This window comes from Antrostomus carolinensis, unplaced genomic scaffold (genome assembly GCF_000700745.2).
Source record: "Antrostomus carolinensis isolate BGI_N321 unplaced genomic scaffold, ASM70074v2 Scaffold49493, whole genome shotgun sequence".
NCBI lineage: Eukaryota > Metazoa > Chordata > Aves > Caprimulgiformes > Caprimulgidae > Antrostomus > Antrostomus carolinensis.
In genome coordinates, this window is record NW_010308221.1 from 355 (window position 1) to 19131 (window position 18777).

General features: G+C 44.9%; 1 protein-coding gene across 1 annotated transcript; it reads left to right on the top strand.

Annotated features, from left to right (window-relative positions):
- The first annotated feature begins 447 nt into the window (after positions 1 to 447).
- On the top strand, positions 448 to 14643 carry HEATR6 (HEAT repeat containing 6). Its single transcript, XM_010165689.1, has 19 exons — positions 448 to 552; positions 956 to 1096; positions 2069 to 2184; positions 2799 to 2913; positions 3175 to 3276; positions 3866 to 4003; positions 5134 to 5426; positions 5794 to 5971; positions 6282 to 6488; positions 7031 to 7130; positions 7375 to 7730; positions 8625 to 8747; positions 9325 to 9411; positions 10409 to 10543; positions 11725 to 11847; positions 12023 to 12147; positions 12822 to 12918; positions 13387 to 13591; positions 14093 to 14643. Exons 2-19 carry the CDS (start codon positions 959 to 961, stop codon positions 14641 to 14643), a joined length of 3189 nt encoding a protein of 1062 aa, XP_010163991.1. The 5' UTR covers positions 448 to 552; positions 956 to 958.
- The last annotated feature ends 4134 nt before the right edge of the window (positions 14644 to 18777 follow it).

Sequence of the window (18777 nt, forward strand, 5' to 3'; positions counted from 1 at the left end):
ACACGCTGTACTCCATTATCACACTGTCAACAATACTGACCCATCCATTTTTCTTCATTTTATTTCCACAGCAGCCTTACTTTGCACTTAAAAATTGACTTTTTTGGACAATGCTCCTTTTCTCCTCTTTTATTCCTTGATCCAACTTTGTATTTTTCTTCTGCTGTTATTATTAACTCTGATTTTGCCCCAATGTTTAGGAGTTGGTGTTCAAGCAGCACCATTTGAATCTGTGTCAGCGCATCCCTGCGTCGGGATGAAGGTCGGGGGGTAAACGAGGGGAAGCTCACCAGCTGGAATTTCATTAATTCCATTACATTATCCGTGTGTATTGATGTTAGTGATCACACAGATCTGGTTGCATGATCAAAGTCTTCACTGATTATGTGGTTTCCACCCTAGCTTTGTAGTCTCTAAATAATAAACTGAGGCTTTCTTTTCCAGGATGTTTGTGCTCTGCTTGTCCAAGCCTGTCAACTGGTTCACCTTGATCAGGAACATCTTGTCAGCAAACTTTGTCAGCTTATTCATCACTTACTTAACAGATTTCAGGTACAGAAAGTTTGACCTTGTCCCTCCTTTTCCTGTGTTCTGGCTCCCTGGTCCCCCACTATGCCAGGGAGATCTTCTGTCTCTTTTTATGGAGCTAAGGAGCTGATCTCCATGCAGATTTTTCCTGGATTTTCACTGTATTGCTTATTTATTCTCAGCTGAGGTTCTGCTCTGTAGTTCTAGCATGGTTCCTCATTCAGAAGTGATACACCATGGGAAATACTCTTGGTTATAGGACACTTGTGTTGATTTATCCATTTCTTAATTGTCATCTAATTCTGTGTGATGGTGTGTAATTTTCACAACCAGGTCACCCAAGTCTGAAACCAATATATCTGAGTGTATTGACTCCAGCAGTACATGACAATGTTTTCTTGACCACAGTCCTTTTCTGTTCCGACAGGTGATGGTTGATGAACAGAACTTGAATTTTCTTCTCTCCTACTGCATCTCTGCTCTTAAGCAGTGCAGCTCTTGGACTCATGTTGAAATTCTGCAAGCCTTAGCAGCTCTCGTTTACAATAATGGACCTAAATGCCAGAAGGTGAGTTTATAAGCTAAGAGAAAGTAACCACAAAAATGTTTGCACCCTTTTACTGTTTTTACTTTCTTTTTTTCCCTAAAAGAAAGAATAAAAAAGTATCATGTTCTCAAATTGCCACACCTTTTATGTTAAGAATAATCTCATTTAAATAGTGACTGATATTTGTGGGAACATTGAATTTCAGGTGTGATGGATGTGTATATTGATAATCAATAGATAAAAGGTTCTTCCCATGCCAAATACCTCTATACCTGCAGGCTGCAGCTGCAGGCACCACCTATTACCTGGCTTGCACCACAGCCACGCTATTAAAGAAGGGCACCAGGCTTAGTCTGCAGACTAACCACCCTGCTGTGCCTGTGTATCGGGCAGGGAGAACGTGGGGAGCTTCAAATGGCACATGACTCAGCAGGCTCCATGGAGGATCCTGAAATTTATACTGTAACCAGATCAGGTCTTTAGCGTGCGGTCGGCTCGAAGCCGGTTCAAAGCGGAGACTATCAGGTACCGGTCCTGAGGTTTGTACGAAGCTCCTTGTTGCTGTGGTGTGACTGATAGTGTGTTGAATTCCCCTGCTGTCACCAGCTCTTGGCAGCTTGCAGAGCAGTTTCTGCTGTTGGCTGGTGATGCCAGCAGCTTTGGAGCTGCCAGCTTGCGTGGGTTTGTAGCCTATATAACTGCAGCCGTTTGGTACAGCAGTTGTTACTAACTTAGCTCTATGTCTGGGAAGGAAGCATAAATAGGGACTCAGTCTGAACTGTGCTCGTGCTTGATACTTTTTAAATGCAAAGTAAGATAACTTTGGAAATACATAGTTTCATGTCATTTTTTATAAACATAATCTACCTATGGAATCTGAAATGGCAGCTGACAAATCTTTTCTAGCATAAATATGTTTTGCTATCAAACAGAAGAACCAGGAGGCTGAGGGAAGAGCACTGACCTCTAATTACTTTTGGTGGTTTGTTTTAGTATCTCCCGGATTTACTGGGCAAGACTGGGCTCCTGGTGCAGTTCAGCGATCCTGCTCAGCCAGATGTGGAACTCAGGAGGGCAGCAGTACGCAGCATGGCAAACCTGTGTCTCAGGTGCGTGCCAGCCTTTTCAGGTGGTGGAGTGGATACTTTAGAAGATGTACATCTGACAGCACGGACAGCTGGTCTGCTCTGTTTGTTCTAGGAACAGCAGATTTGGGACCAGTAAGGTGTACGTGCATGAATTTGAAATCTAAAACTCCAAGATATTGTATCATCTGTGGATAAAACTGTAAACTCTTGGTCTTCCAGAAATAATGTTACAGGGAATTAGTTTAGGGAATGAAATAAGAAGCTTGGTGCTGTCTGGTCCCTGCAGTGATTCTTTGGGTTAATTTTGCATAAAAAAAGGATCAGCTACAAGGTGCTTAGGTATCCATTCAAATTAAATTGTTTGATGACTCTAAATTCACTGCAATGATGGCCAGCTAAATGGTACTCCAGGTAGCAAAGATGAAGTGATGCAGTTGCTCTCTCTCTCGTGCAGTAAGTCAAGTAGGTATTAAAATGTTTCAGCACGTTAATGTTGCCCAGACTTCACAGAAGCTAGGGAAATTCCAGGTCAAAAGTCATTCCAGGTCCTTTTCAATGCCAGAGTTTGTGTAACTTTATAAAGCTGTGGGACAGACTGTAAACCACCCATTTGTCTCCTCATGCTTTAATTTTAGTGTGCCTGGACAGCCATACTTGGATGAGTCCTACAGAAGTGTCTGTTTTCAAACTTTTCTGAGTGTTCTGCAGTCCTCAAAAACTGCTGATGTAGATGACATCACTTTTTGCATGGTAAGTGTGAGTCTGATTGTCTAGAATAGTCTAATTAGGAGATTGTGCTGCTGGAATATTGGAATTTGGAATATATGAAATCTGGAATATTGTCAACTGAGATTTTGCTTAAATTGTCTATTTTTTTTTTTAATAAGTGTAAGTAAGTGTCCCAGTAATTACGTTGAGCAAAACCATAATTGCTTAGAAGGTCACTTGAAAGATGTGAACCTTCAGTGTTTTGGGAAGGAAAAGCAAGTCATTCTGTGGTTTGGTTTTCAGTTATTGCAAAATGCATTGAAAGGTCTCCAGTCGCTTCTGAATGGTGGGAAGATGAAACTAATGCAAACTGACCAAATTGGATCTCTTCTTGCAGTATTAAAGGTAAATATTTAAATACACCTTGAGAAGGAGGCAGATGTTGGAAGGTACATGTTCCAGGTGCTGGTTAAGTGGGGAACAGTAGGAGAAGGTGAGAAAGAGGGAGCAGAGAAGCCTGAGCGTGGGGGGAAATGTAGTGTGAGATATAAAGAAAAAGACACTGAGTTTCTCTCACAGCATCTTAACTGCACTTCCCATAAAAGAACGTGAGGGAAAGTTGGGAGGCTCGGGTTTTTTTAGACCTACTTAAAATCCTTCTAGAGACAGCTGAATTTCAGATCTTGCAAAGCACGGGGAGAGGCAAGACCTGGGGGAAGGATCACAAGCCCAAGGGAAAATGGATGAACACAAGTAAATACACAATAAATACAGGCTGCCCAGGGAGGGTGTGGAGTCTCCTTCTCTGGAGACATTCAAGACCCGCCTGGGCGCCTTCCTGTGTGATCTCATTTAGGTTCCTGCTGTGGCAGGGGGATTGGACTGGATGATCTTTTGAGGTCCCTTCCAATCCCTGACATTCTGTGATAAATCTGTGATAAATCTGTGTGAATGAAAAAGGGCGAGTGTGCTGACGTTGTTGTTACCGTTGTAGAAATGTATGTTTCATGGACTGCCAGGACTGAGCATAGAAATGCCGACAGCCTTGTACCCGGCCCCGCTACCTCAGTACGATAAAAGGTCGCCCCTCAAACAGGAACAGGCAGAACCGGCCGCCTTTAAGCAGCCAGGGGTAAGCTGAAGTTACGCGGGTTCTGCGCGCTCATCGTGCGCGTGTTTTTGGCAGCTGTCTGTTACCTGACGTGGTATTAGTGACCACCAGGCCCGTTGTGTTCTGAGCGTGTGACACGTTTCACAGGCTTTGCTTTAAAAGTGTTGATTATAAATCTCTGCACCCAGTACAATTGCTTTGTAAACTCGCAGCCCAGAACAAACGGCTCTGCAGAGATTGGTTTTCCTGAGTTAAGCTGCATCCGTCACTCATCTATAGCCAAGAATTCTTGGCCTGCAGACGTGGGATTGGCGCGTGCAGACTAGCCAAAGCTTTTTATTTTATAAGTTACATTTTCTCTCCTAAGGCTCGCACAATTGTTTGACTCTTTCCTAGGGAAGTCAAGTTCATCTAGAGACATTTCCTCCCCCCTCCTCGTCTGTTCTGCTTAATCCTTCTACAGGTTATTTTTTAACCCTGTAAACATTTTGCATTACTGATTATCTGAAAAACATTAGAGAAAATCAAGTTGTATAGTCATGTTGACTTGTTTCTTTTTAGATGTTAAATAGCTACTGTAAATCTAAAAAAACTACAGAAGTATTTCCTGTTCTTCTTCTTTAATCCCTTTTGTGTGAAATATGATTTTTAATGAAAAGTCCTGTTGGAAATCTTTTGCTTTACTGATGAAGAGGCCAAAGCTTAATTTTTGAGGCTGTTCAGATATAAACTACCTACTTACACTAAGGTATTACTATAGTGATGTTACTGTTGCTACTAATTATCAGGGTTTGCAGTCTCTCAGATAATAAAGTGACTCTTTCTGTATGCACAGTATTGCACATACATACAATTGCACTTATGTACAGCATTGTTGTTTCAGAAGATGCTAAATAGCAGTGATAACTCTTAGTTAATCTATATCTCATGTAAAAACTCATTTAGAAACTTGTATAATTTGTTGATTACTATACAGAAGGCATGATTTATTATATTAAACTCTGCTTTTATTCTGGTTTAGCAATTAGTTTCCAGATGAGACCTTCTTCCCTTAGTAAAAGATTTACAAACTATAAAATATTTGCATATCTTTCTAGATATTATTTCAAAATATATATCTTTTAAAAAATCTATTCTTTGTCTTAAAGCAGAACCGAAGAAAAAAGGCCAAAGGGAAACAAAAGAAGGGAGAGCTTGAGGAAGAAGGAAGAGAAGATTCAGGTGATGCAGGAAATGAATCAGTCCTTGGAGCCAACATGCTGAAATTACACTTGGGGGACGTGCAGAACAGTCCTTGTTCGGATCCTCACACTCGTGTGTCAGATGTTGCACACGTGCCTGCTGGAAAGGATCACTTGTCTTCGCCTTCTACTGGCTGGAAAAGAATCAGCAGCAGTGAGTCAGAATACTCTGATGCTGAAGGTGGAATACAGAGCAAAGTGAGGTGATTGTTGTTCCTGGAAACAAAGTGTGGTAGCAGTGTACTGGTGTTCAGAACAATTCAAGATTTCTTCCTGTAGATCTGGCACCAGTTTTACATGTGTGCAGACTCTTACACTTCCACAGGATCCCAGCGCTTTGTTCTTAATCAAAACTGTTGAGGAAATCACTTTTCCTTTTGCTTTATGTGGTGATTCAAGAAAATTGGAAGGCAGTAATATGTACTGGTTTGAAAGTACATTGATTCTTTTTCTTCCTGTTCTTGGTCTAAAAAATGTCTTCTCACAGTTAACCTCTTTCACTTATATTAGTGGCTGAGTCCATTACTTCTCACTGCTGCTATTTCATTAATCTTTCTGTTTGTTTTTAAGATCTTACCAAGCCAATGTTCGCCAAGGGGCTCTAGCCTGTTTCCTCTCTGCTGTAAAATCAATGGAAAAAAGAGTTCTTTATGGCTACTGGTCAGCGTTTGTTCCTGATGCACCTGGTATTGGCAGCCCCCAGTCAGTGACCTTGATGACTATTGCTTTAAAGGACCCTTCTCCAAAGGTGAGGCAGTTCTGAGTAGGAAAAAACATTGTATTTTGCCCGTATTTATCTTAATTGTCTTCTCTGGCCTTCAGTAAGTACTTTGGCTACTGTATCTGTGTTGCTTGGTCACTGTACCGCAAGAAATAAAAGAGGATGCGTTGGTTAAGGAAAAAAAGGATTGGTTGGGTACTGCTTAAAGTTATGAGAAAAGATAGTTGGAGTTGAATTTTCTCTTGCTGGAGAAAGAGACTTTCATACATTTAAAAATTCTCTTATCAGCTCGAAGGAGGTGTTCAAAGTGGTTAACAGAAATGTTTTATCATTTCAGACCCGTGCCTGTGCTCTTCAAGTTCTCTCAGCCATCCTGGAAGGCTCAAAGCAGTTTCTCTCTGTTGCTGAAGATGCTAATGATCACAAGAGAGCTTTTACTCCCTTCTCTGTGACTATTGCTTCTAGTGTCCGGGAGCTGCACCGCTGCCTGCTGCTAGCCCTGGTGGCAGAATCCTCTTCTCAAACACTGACACAAATAATCAAGGTAACTGTGCTGTAAATGTTTCAAATGCTTCCCAAGAGGCATTACTGGTCTCTAGATCAAGTCTTGAAGAAAGATTGTACAGAAATTATTGTTGAGGACTAAGGTAGTGGTGGGAAGTAGACTGTTGTCATCTCATAAAGCTTCACTGACATTCCTACAGAGCTCTAAGGTTTCTTTTCAGCACAGTTCTTTTGTTCCTGCATTTCTTTCACATAGTCTTTTTAGAGCTGAATGAACGTATGAAATGATTCTGAAGACTCACATTGGCTATAAAAATGGAATCCAAATTGTCAAAAAAAGCTTTGCATGGGCTATTGAAATTTCTTGGTCTTTATGCCAGGTCAAAGTAGTTAAATACTTGTTCTTAGGAGCCAAGTTTGTAACCAGTTTTCAAACAGGAGATAATTGGGGCATTTGTTTTCAGGTGCTCTCAGATATTTAGCTGTCTAAATGACCTCAATTGCAAATGTAAAAACAAACCTGTTGGAGGCCAGGCTGACATCGTAACCACCACTCCATGTATGTTCTTTTGTGTGTTTCAGTGCCTTGCAAATTTGGTTTCAAATGCACCATACAGCCGTTTAAAACCTGGGTTGCTGACAAGAGTTTGGAACCAGATAAAGCCATACATTTGTCATAAAGGTTTGCATTCTCTTTGGCTGGAGCTTCTTTGTGTATGTTTTACCTTAATTCAGCATTGGCTGTTACAAAATAGTTGTGGATTTTTGCCACGCCTTGTGCTTCATTAATACATAAACATATTTATTGCTGTTGAGTTCTGTGTTCTAATCTATCTTGTCTGGAAGCTGCTGAAGAAGGATGCTGCTGTGTCAGTGAGGTGCTAACAGATTGGCCTTGTCTTCCCCCGCCCTGTTCTTTCTTGCAGATGTTAATGTTCGAGTTTCTAGTCTCACGTTGTTAGGAGCTATAGTATCTGTCCAAGCACCTTTACCAGAGGTGCAGTTACTTTTGCAACAGCCCAGTTCTTCAGGGCTAAATAATAGTGGTAGTGCAACCCCACACCGTTTCAGTTCTGAGCAGTGGAGGAAAGCACTGCCCTCGGAAGGGGAGGCTCCAGATAACCCAGCAGGATGTACATCTTCAGAACCATGCTGGCTTCTCCGTCTCTGCGTTTCCATCATCGTCCTGCCCAGAGAGGATTCCTGTTCTGACAGTGATGCTAACTTCCCATCGTTTTCCAGTGTTTATGAGCCATGTCCCCTTCGACTGGAATCCTTACAGGTGGGAATGAACAGCCAGCTCGTAAAATTAACAGCTCGGTACAATATCAGATCACTTGCTGTCAGCCAGGCTTCAGTCGTGGGTTGCATTTGCTCCTAGCTCTGTCAGTGAGCAGTGTGTGACTGAAAGAGCACTAACATTTTGATTCCATGCCTGTGGCCATGGCATAACTGTCCCGTGGTAAACCCACTGCACTAAGTTCATCTACCTGTTATTTTTGTTAACCTTTGTTGTTTTGAAATATTTGGTTGTGTGTGCTGGCATCTGGTGAAGGCTGTGAGGGTTCCCTGTGCAAACTCCTCCGAACAGAATCTAAATTAAAGTTTTGCTAGAAAACTTTAACAGTTTAAACAGTGGGGAAGAACCTTGCAGTCAAGAACAGTCTGCAAGGAACCGTGGAGCGATGCAGGTGTGACTAAAGGAGGAGCTGTGAATGTTGAGACTTGGCCTTGTTTTTCTTCATGTAACCACAGAAAATAGTTAAGACTGTGTAACATGCATCCCAAGGAGTCCCTTCTTTTTCTGTAACAATGAATATTTGTTAAATCTAGCTTTCCAGAAAGCGACTGGTGTTACAGGAGATACAGAATGTGTTGCTCTTACAGACATCCTTGCTTATTTTTTTTAGCTACAGGAAACCTCACAGTAAATAATTCATTGTGTTGTTACCCGATAGTGCTTTTGTGGCCCTTTTTTGAACAAGATAATGAACAGGGAGGGTTTTAATTAGCTCTACTGTTCTAGAAGTTGTGCCACAAGGTATATCTGTTACATGGCAGTTTAGTGTATGGTCCCAGTGTTGATTAGCCCATTAACATCTCTGTGTGTATTTGGGGTATTTTGGTTTAATAGAAGGCAAAACCACTGAATGGAATTTCTTTTGTTTGTGTTTAGGTGTTGGCTCTCCTTGTAAAAGGTTATTTCTGTATGGCTCAGAGCTATTTCCTGGAACTTGGAGAAGTGGCTTGCAGATGCATGGAAGAAATGGATCCATCTGTTCAGCTCCATGGAGCCAAAGTAAGAGCATGAGGAAACATCAATATTGTTTTATTTAAGTCAGTTTTATCTATTAGTGTGCTTTGCACATACAGATGAGTAGTGATGCATATTCAGAGTATCTGTGTGTGTGTGATGTAGCACTCTGTAAAGAGCTGGTGCCTGCTGTGGCTCTTTGGGAAGGGCAGTACCCTGACACTAAGAAATGCACCTTCTGCTTCCAATCTTGAATTCTTAGCAGAATTTTGTTGCTCTGGTGAGTCACCGGGGAGCTTGGGAAATGCAAGGTCTATAACACTGGCTGTCCCCTGACGTAGCATCAGCTGGTGCAGGAAATGTAGTCTGTCACCCAAAGGAAAGTTCAGAGAGATTTCCTCTTTGCTTGGCAATTTGTGATGCTGTTCTAGCTGGAGACTTTATGGAAGAAAGGCTTTTTCTCTAATTTCTTCACTAGCAGGGACATAATAGAGTCCAAAACAATACTGAATCTTTTATTTTTGTTCCCTAGGTAAGTATAGTCCTAGGTAAAGGTTGCTGTAGTTCCCTGGTACTTGAGTCATCCCTGATGAAGTCCAAGTTGCTTTTTGTTTCCTTGCAGCTCCTGGAGGAGCTGGGCACAGGGGTACTGCAGCAGTACAAACCCGAGTCAGCCATTGCCCCTGATCAGAGAGTCCCGGTCAGCGTGGTAAGTGTGTGGGCTCCCTCTGAGATTCCACCTCACTGAGCTTCCTTTCTTGAACTCTCCACAAAGTTACGGGCATGGCTATAGATAAATCAATCACAGGAAAGCAGAAAGGGACTCAGTTCCCTGCAGCTTTACAGGGGCTGAGATGTACAAGTTTTGTAGACTTCCTGCATTATTTTGGTATCTGTTTTTATCTGTAGGCAGGTGTGGTGGTGGGTTTTTTTCTTTTACATGATGTTAACACTGCCTCTCTGCCTTTTCTCATCCTCTTCCTGCTTGCTCTAAGTCAGAAAGCTGGAAGAACAGAGCAGATTTTGCATGTGTCATTACTGCTGCATAAAATCTAGACGTACACTTTTACAGTTTTAGTGAATTTGCATTATTACAAGAGCCAGTCTACATGTTCTGGCTGCTCACAAGTGCAGAGGGAGTGGCCAGAACCACGAGAGATGTGATTTCAGAAGTCACTGTTTGACACTGTTTGGGTAAGTTTGCAGAAGATGAGGAACTGGCATTCTAGTAGTAAGGTAGATCTGTTGAAGTCTTGCTTCTGTGAACAGAAGGCAAATTTAGAAATGTCTTTGGCATATGCTAAGTTTTGAGCTGCTTACCAGTGACCCTACAAGATAGGAAATGTGTCCTGTAGCACTGGGTTCCTATTACTTGATAGGAATTTAAATTATCAGGCAAATGAAAACACCCAGTTGTGTGGATTCAAGAATGGGGTCGTAACTGTACCTAAAGCAATCTAATCTTGAGAAGGAAACAAACAGATCTCAGTGAATAAGTAGTTGATAGCAGTACTAAAAATGTCTTTAAAATGTTTCTGAATGCCAAGTATTTTAGGCTTCCAAACAGTTGTAATCACTTTCATGTGTGGATTATGCTCCCTGCTGTAAGTAGGTCATAATGATAATCATAGAAAAAGATAATCTGTTATAGAATTTAGGCATAATTGCTGAGTTTAAGTAGGTAAACCTGGCTTCTTCTTCTGTAGGTTGTAACTTTCTGGGCTATGATGTTAAATGGCCCTTTACCTGGCATTCTTCAGAACTCTCCACATGCAACTCTTCAGACAAGTGCCTGTGATGCCCTGTCCTCTATCTTGCCAGAAGCTTTCAGCAGTCTGCAGGTAAGAGACCGCTCCTTTTTTACTTACTGAGGTTTTATTCCTGTCTACCAGATTGCAGTAAAGCCTTTTAAAATTTATATGGAGAGGGTAGAGGAATCTTCCAGAATTGTTATTTTTTTTTTTTAACATTCTGAACAAGTTGTGACTGTTGAAGACTGAGAAGGCAATGTTGGGAGTAATTAGTCTGTCAGAACAATTAACCTGTGGGTCACAGGAGCTGTTTGGCCATGCCACGAATACTGAGCCTTGGCGATGATGCACGGGAGATGGAGGGCAAGAACTTCATGGCATGAGGGAGGGGTGAAGGGCTGTTATTTTGCTGGTTAAGTGCTGGAAGAGACAGCTGAGCTAACAGCCACGGACTGACGTTGTTCATCAATTTGCATGTGTGTTTTTTTTTCTTTTTGGCTGGCTTTTAAAACACTAAAACCACAGTGACTGTCCTGGCAGAAACAAACAAGTGTATTGGCCTTGCTCTCCTTTTGCAACATGAAATATGCTTTTAAACATGAAAGCCTTGGCAGTGTATCACCACTGCATTGTGCAGCTCCTTTTATGTCACTGTGCCCTTCTTGATGAGGAGCACTCTGCCAGATCTCATTTGCCCAAGAATTGCTAGTACAGCAGTATCTCTGGAATTCTCCGTCCGGTTTCTCCAAGTACAGCGTGTACTTCATCACCCTGTACTTTGATCCCATACACTCTCGTCCCTGTGGCCATGTGGGGTCAAGTCAGTGCCCACTCTGACCCTTTGCTCTGATGAAACAAAGATCTTTGTCATGGGTTGGTGAACTGACAATCTGTCCAGGATGAACTTCGTCTGCCTGGCTGTCCTTGTTAATGAAGGGGAAAGAGCGAAGTAAGACAGGAAAAAGCGACCGATCCAGCCTGTTTTACCTCTGATGGGCCATGCCTTCTGCGTTGGGATGAGAGTTAATACTTTGGTTTCCTTTGTGGCCTTACCTAACAGCAACAAGATCCTGTTTGCTGGAAGCATTCCCATTTCCTGTGTGGCATCATGAAATGCCAGTCATTTTACTTGAAAGAAAAAAGAGTATGCTCTGGATGCTGGTTTCTGTAGTTTCCACATATTTGGGTCTTTCAGAGTGTTTGTCAGTTGTGTTTGTGGGACAGAGGCCTTTTTGGCTTCTCTCTGTTGCCATGACCACTTATCATTGCAGAATGACCAGCAGATCTTGTGTGTCACTCTGCTTCTTGGCCTGAACCACAGTGAAAATCCACTGGTAAAAGCTGCTGCCGTGCGTGCGCTTGGAGTCTACATCCTCTTCTCTTGCCTTCGGCAGGTCAGGACTGGCCCATTTTTCTTATTTTGAGCCATTTTATAAGAGTTTTAATGAACCATAAGATGTGGGACATGAGTTCTTTTGGAATGACTGGCCAGAATGCAGATGTTAACTGAAGAGGTCACCTGTGTTCTTAAAACTTTCTAACTTTGCATCAGTTTTTTTACTTTTACAGGATGTGATGTTTGTGGCAGACACAGCAAACGCTATCCTGAATTCCCTCTGTGACAAGTCTCCCAACGTCCGTGCCAAAGCAGCTTGGTCCCTGGGCAATCTTACAGACACTCTGATCATCAACATGTACGTAAGCGCACCTTGGCCTGCGGAACTCCCCCCTGGCCGTGTTCCCATGTGTCAGACAGGGGGTACCTGTCTACTCTGTATCAAAAAAAGCCCAAATTTGGCTTGGATGCTTCTTTTTAACCATTCTTCAGCCTGTGTGTCTACCAGTGTGTGACACTGGTGTCCCATCTGGGGTTGAGTTCTACTCGACTGCTTGGGTTTAGGTCTTTCTAATCATTAGTCCTGAAGTATACTCCAAGTTTACTCTTCATTCTTTGTACATTGCTTTGTGCAATTGGATGTTCCCTGGTTACTTTACTTTCAACATAACACAGAAGTAAGATTAATAAATATTTAACACTTCCTCAAATCAAAGACTGGAGGAAGTCTAACCTACTGTTATATTTTTAACAGGAGAAATAGTTATCATATATTCCTGCTAAGGAATTGCCTCTGAGCAATTGCCCTCTGTTTTTTATTACAGACTTAATGCATTGCTAACCGGCTTTCTTGCATTGATAGTTGGGTTTTAAATTAATAAACATAGTGGTCACATGTAGTAAGGTCTGCCTTACATATTAGCCCTCTGAAGAGTGAAGGTTGTTGGTATGCCTGTGTATCAGGAGGATTGTATCACATCTGTGGGGATGGATTCTCTGTGCTGGCCTTTCACAGTGGGATTCTTCTGCCAGGGAAACCATGGGACAAAGTTTTCAAGAGGAATTTTCCGATGTCCTGCTGTTGAAAATGTTACGGTCTGCGACTGAAGCATCCAAGGACAGAGACAAGGTATGACTGAGGGGAAGGAAGGTGGAGTTAGAGTGTAGTTAACTCTGGCATTTTTATTTAAAAGAAAAAGGAAAAAAAAAAAAAGGAAACCAGGCACCATTTACTTAGGTGTGTTTTACCCCAACAGACGGGGAGCTGCAGCTCAGCATCCTCTCGTGAGGGCTGGTGTTTGGAGGTTTCCCATGTTGTTTGACCTGCAGGGCATTTGATTGTGCTTTTCCACAGTGCAGGGGTAGTTTTTGGTTGTGGGGTTTGGTGGGTTTTTTTTTTCCAGAGTGACTATTTGCAGAGAATAATCTTTCTGGTGACATTTAGGAAGTTACCATCTGAGAAGATGCCAATCTGATTCCAGATTCCTGATTCTAGGCTCTTTGTTGGCTCTGAGCATGATTTTGTAGCGAAAGCTTTGCCTATAAAGCTGAAAGCTAGAATGTTTGGAGGTTTTTCTTTGGTGTATGTGTGTTCCAGGTGAAGAGTAACGCAGTCCGGGCCCTTGGGAACGTCCTTCATTTCCTCCAGCCGTATCACGTAGCAAACCCCAGGTTTAGGGAAGCCATCGAGGAATCTCTCCAGGCCCTTATTTCCACTGTTGAGAGCGAGGCCACTATGAAAGTGCGCTGGAATGCTTGTTACGCGCTGGGGAATGTGTTTAAGAACCCTGCCTTGCCACTCGGTGAGTAACTTGTCCCGCTGGCTTTGGATTTGCACAGCAGGTTGTGGTTTTGATAAGAAGGTCTCTGTTACAAATGTGCTGGGGGAAAAGGGGAGAAAGCAAAGTGAGCTGAATCGTGCTGTCGTAGCTGTCCCAGAGCTCTTGCTGGTGAAACAGGCTGAGATCCTGCGAATGCTGGTACAGGTGTCACTGTGCTGTATGTGACACTCCATGTCAGGGTGTTCTTCTGTGCTGTAGTCAGCTGGATCTGTCCAGTTAGAAAAGAGTGAGGGTGGGATTATAACTGTGAATAGATGCAAAATATCACTTTTCCTCTTACAAAAGTTCAGAAGATGAACTTTTTTTAACTAATTTTTCATTTCATAACCCCCGATTTACTCTCATTTGAGCTAGAATGAATAGATTAAATATAAACCCGTTAAATATTTAGGAGATACATTTCCAGTTTTGTGTATTTTGACAGATTGAAAAGGGGCTTTTGTTTTTGGGGGGTTTTTGTAGGAGAGGCTCCTTGGACCACACAAGCATATAGTGCACTTTCCTCAGTAGTGAAGTCCTGCAAGAATTTTAAAGTGCGAATCAAATCAGCCATGGCTCTCTCCATCCCCAGCAAGAGGGAATGCTACGGCTCCCCTGAGCAGTTCTGCCAAATCTGGAGTGCCTTGGTGGTAGCCTTGCAGAAAAGCGAAGACACCGAGGACTTTCTGGAATTCAAGTACAGTGCCAGCCTCAGGACACAGATCTGCCAGGCTCTGCTTCATTTGTTAAGCCTGGCAAAGAGCACCGACCTGCCGGTCATTCAGGAAACCGTGACGGGAAACGGGGATGCAATCAAATCCTATCTGTTGCAATATCTGAAATGTGGAGCTGAAGAAAACGAAGGAGGAATGCACACGGGCTTGGGTGAGAGGGAGGGAGCGTTGAAAGGAGCTATCGAACACCTCGGTGGCATCGAGAACCAGCTGGAGGGTAAAGCTCGGGTAAGAGTGTCTGGTTTTCTGGAAGGTGTCTTGACAAACCACGCCAATGCTGCTGACTTAGCGGAGGCTTAGAAAGAACCGCTCGTTTCCTTGACCAATAATTCTGGGCACCGAGAGGACACACACGGCTTCCACTGACACCAGGCATCCTGGAGAAAAGTTTCCTGTTGCTGGTTTTAAAGAGTTTATTTCAAACTTATTAAAATCATTCATGATGCCTGATGAAAACATCTGTGGAACTTTATATTTTTGTGTCTAGTGAACTTTTGGTTGTCCTCAGTTGGTTTTATTTGTACGTGGAACTGTTCCCAGTGTTACCATTTGGAAAACAAATGTCCTTTCCTTCTTTGTATGTTTTATAAACCCGGCCTGTTCTCTCAGCTTATCTAAAGCATTTTGTTACTATTGCTGCTCTATTCAGAATCATGTTTGTAAAGGAGGGGTCTAGAAGAATTTTGTTTTTCTGAGCAGTGCAAATGTTGTCACTCTTGTGTTCCTGCAATAAACCTAAATATGCCAATATTTGAATATTAGCTCAGAGCAAACACGCTTTGCCTTTACCTGTCTGCGTTCCTGGTGCCCTACACCTGGCCTGTGCCTCCCTGCTGCCTTCACTCAGCCTGTCTTCCAAAAACTCGCAATTCCTTGTTTCCAGGTTCCTGGGACTCTGCTGCATAAGCCAGAACATTCACAGTAGATCCTCTGAGGCTGGAATTCTGACTGTTCAAGCAATGCTACCCTGCTGATCTGTCCCCTTTCTGGGGGAGGTGCAGCGATGTTCTGAACCGCGTGTGGGTTTGTTTCTGTTTCTGAAGTTCTTTCCCCTTCCCCTTCCCTCGGTGATGATGTGACTCACTGTTTGCTGCGTGCTCACTGCGCTGAGAGCCAGTGGGGGACTGAGCTCTCTGATGTTGCTGGGGACAAATCACCACCTCCAGGAATGAGCTGGTCTGTGAGGCACTTTGAGAGTTAAGTGGTTGTGTCCTAACCTCGAGGTGGATGTTTGAACAGAGCTCAGCGCAAGCCCTTGGCTGTCATAAAAGCTCTTTGGGATACAAAATCTGTCTGCTTTGTTTTTCCATCCTTGCTGCTGGTTTCAGTGAGCTTGAAGTGGTGTGAGTATCTGAAACCCCTTCAGAGCAATGGAGTTGTCTTTGCTGGTCCTATGGGGCCAGTTCCAATCCGAGAGTGACTTTTCCCACGGGCACAGCCCACAGCAGGAGCAGCTCTGCCAACATCTGGGTACGGTCAGGCCTGGACGAGTGCTTGGAAAAGCTGAGCAGCTGCTGAGGATAGAGGCTGAGAGCAGCAGAGCTGCTGAGCATCACCCTCGTGGGATGTGAGCCCCATCCTGGCTCAGGAGCAGCCCTGGCTATGCTTCAAGTTCCAAATTTGCACTTAAGGTGACACTTGCTCCTTTTCTCTTTGGCTGCTGCGATTGTACCTGTGCCCATCTTTGGGTTTCCACCATCTGAACCAAGGCTGCCTTTTACAGCTGTGTTCTGCCTCTGGGAGACATCTGCCCTGGTGCCACTGAAAACACAACTCTGCCTGGATTTCTTGCCCAGGTTTGCTGAGATCTCTGGAGTTGTTCACATACTGTACCAGCTGAAAAATACTGACAGTGAGGCAGCGGTGGGACTCGGTGTCTGACGCGTGGTCAGGCAGCAGACACAGGCTGTACTTGTGCTGAGTGTCTGCTCCAGCAGCCCACACTCCATGTCAGGGTGTTCTTCTGAATGGAGATACCTGATTTATGTGCCCCAAGAAGCAGATGGGAGCTGCTGGGATTCTCACCAGCACATAGACAACCTCTTTGGTTTTAATAAAGACTCCTGTGAAGTCTCCCCTGGCTCCTAAAATACCTCAGGGTATTGCCTGGGTTGGAAAAGCCCTTTAAGCTCATCGAGTCCAACCATGAACCCACCACTGACAAGTCCCCAACTATCAGCACTGTGTCTAAACGACTCTTCAATCCCTCCAGTGATGGGGACTCCACCATCACCCTGAAACCTCCTGCCTGCAAAGAGGAGAACACGCGGTGGGTCTTACACTGATGCCACCTTTCGTTCTCCTGTAGAAGATCCTGCCCCAGTTTCTGGACACCCTTAGCTGACCCTATGGTGTGTGCACAGGGAAGAGTGGACAGGCAGGAGCTGGTTTTCACTCTGGCTGCTGGAACTCCATCCAACATCTTCTGAAGATGAAACAAACATATTGTCACCCCTGCCTCCTGTCAGGGACACTGAGCAGGGCCAAGCCCGGCCAGCACATGGGCTTTGCTGGGACAAATGAGTTATGGGAGGGTGGAGGGGGCGGTGACAGAGATTGAGGCCTAATTTCTGTGGGCAACAATTAAAAAGCAGCTGGTTGGTGACCTGGGTCAGTGATGGGGATCAGCTGTGCCTGGCCCCAGCCCTGGGGGTATTTCTGCTGATGATGATTGCACCTGGGTGTAGTCTTGAGGGTGCTGGAGCAGAGCTAGGATGGGTTCTCCTGCCTGATACCAAGGTCAGTGATGGTTTTATTCTCATTTTTGGTGTCTGGTGGAGCAGTGTGAGCTGCATGTGCCCTGTGCTGCCTGCTCATTGAGAGCAGACACAGCCTCTGTCCTCGACTGGGGAACGGTGAAGCACGAGGTGCTCGGGGCCGGCAAAAGGCAGCACCTTCCCCACCCCAGCCAAAGTTTTATTGTCCTGCCTCTTTATTGTTGTGTTTACAAGCCAGGCGCTTTATAGGTTTTCCTATGAATAGTTTCAAGGAGAAGGTAATTACCTTATCACATGCCAGTGATTTATAGCCAAGGTGGCAAGGGACATTCAAGCTCCACATCGGCTCCGTTTGAAAGACAATCTGCCCGTTCTTCCACGCGGGGTCACTGGGTGGGTGAAAACAAAAGGGCTTTAGTGCCTGGTCTGCCTGGTCCCAGCACTGGGACATCTCCTGTGGCTGAGCCCCGTCGGGAACGTCTCCCTGTGCCGTACGGTGTGTCCACCCGCATCCCGGTGGGTTTCCCACCTGCTGTGGTGAGCTCTGCTTGGAGGAACCCACCAAGGAGCAGCCCAGTGGGGTCAAAGCTCGGGTTGTGAAGCTGTTTTTCCTTGGTTGTGTTACCTGGATCAGGGAATGGGCAGTGTGCTGCCCGAGGGGCCGCGTGGCAGTGACGTGCCTCTTGGCAGGACCAGGCTGGCGTCTGCTGGGTGATGTCTTGGTGAACTGAAGCCATTGGTTTTGTTGGGCAAAACTCCTCACCAGTGGCACCAGACCCAGCTTGTGGCGAGTGTTGCACGTCTCCCCCGACCTTCACACTGCAATTTTAATTTAATTTAATTTTATTTTAACTTCTGTCTCCAGTAACTGTCTCTTTATGGACTCCAGCAAAGACAATAATTCATTAATTATCTTGTGGCTGTTGTGCTCACAGCATCCTGATGCAGCTGCTCTGGGGTGGGAATGGCCACGGTCCGGTAGCCCCAGGGGAGAGAAGGGACCGGGTGGCCCCGGCAGCGGCTCTAGTCGCTGGGCCACGAGGTGGCACCGTGTCACCGGCCACCGCTCGCCCCGACGAGGCAGCTGCTGGCCCGTGTCCCCTTGGGAGGGTTCCCCTTGCAGGGGTCCTGGGTGTCCTCCTTGCAGGGATCATGGGGATCTCCCTTGTAGGGTGCATAGGGTGTGTTGAGGTCCCCTTTGCAGGGGTGATGGGGGTCCTGGGGGATCCCCTTACAGGTTGCACGGGTGTCCCCTTGCAGACCGTGGGTGTCACCCACCCATGCACCCACCAACAGTTCCCTCAGGGCTGTGGCACCCACAGCCCACACCAAGGAGCTGCCCTCGAATCACAGAATCATTTGGTTGGAAAAGACCTTTGAGATCATCAAGTCCAACTGTACCTGTCCACTGCTAAACCAGATCTTTGGTGGCAGCAGCAGCACGTGGGTCCATGAGCGATGGGGTGGCGAAGGCAGGGGTGACTTCCAGTGGCGGGGTCGGAGGGAAGAGGCTGATCCTCAGTTCATGCCTGCTGTCTCTCCCATAAAAAATGGCTCCGCGCTATCTCACCGGCCGTCCCTCCCTCGGACCCGCTAATTCGGTGATTTTTAACCTGTCTGTTTTCCTTTTCTCCCCTCTGCCCCGCTGCAACCTCCTGTCACTCCTTCTCGGGGCAGCTCCGGGGTCGTCGCTGATGGATGGCCCCCAGCAGTGCCC

Excerpts from the sequence above, each read along its gene's own strand:
- HEATR6 (XM_010165689.1), top strand. The coding sequence starts at position 959 with ATGGTTGATGAACAGAACTTGAATTTTCTTCTCTCCTACTGCATCTCT. Across the intron at positions 7,731-8,624 it reads TTCGACTGGAATCCTTACAG|GTGTTGGCTCTCCTTGTAAA; the intron begins GTGGGAATGAAC and ends GTTTGTGTTTAG. Across the intron at positions 11,848-12,022 it reads TCTTCTCTTGCCTTCGGCAG|GATGTGATGTTTGTGGCAGA; the intron begins GTCAGGACTGGC and ends TTACTTTTACAG.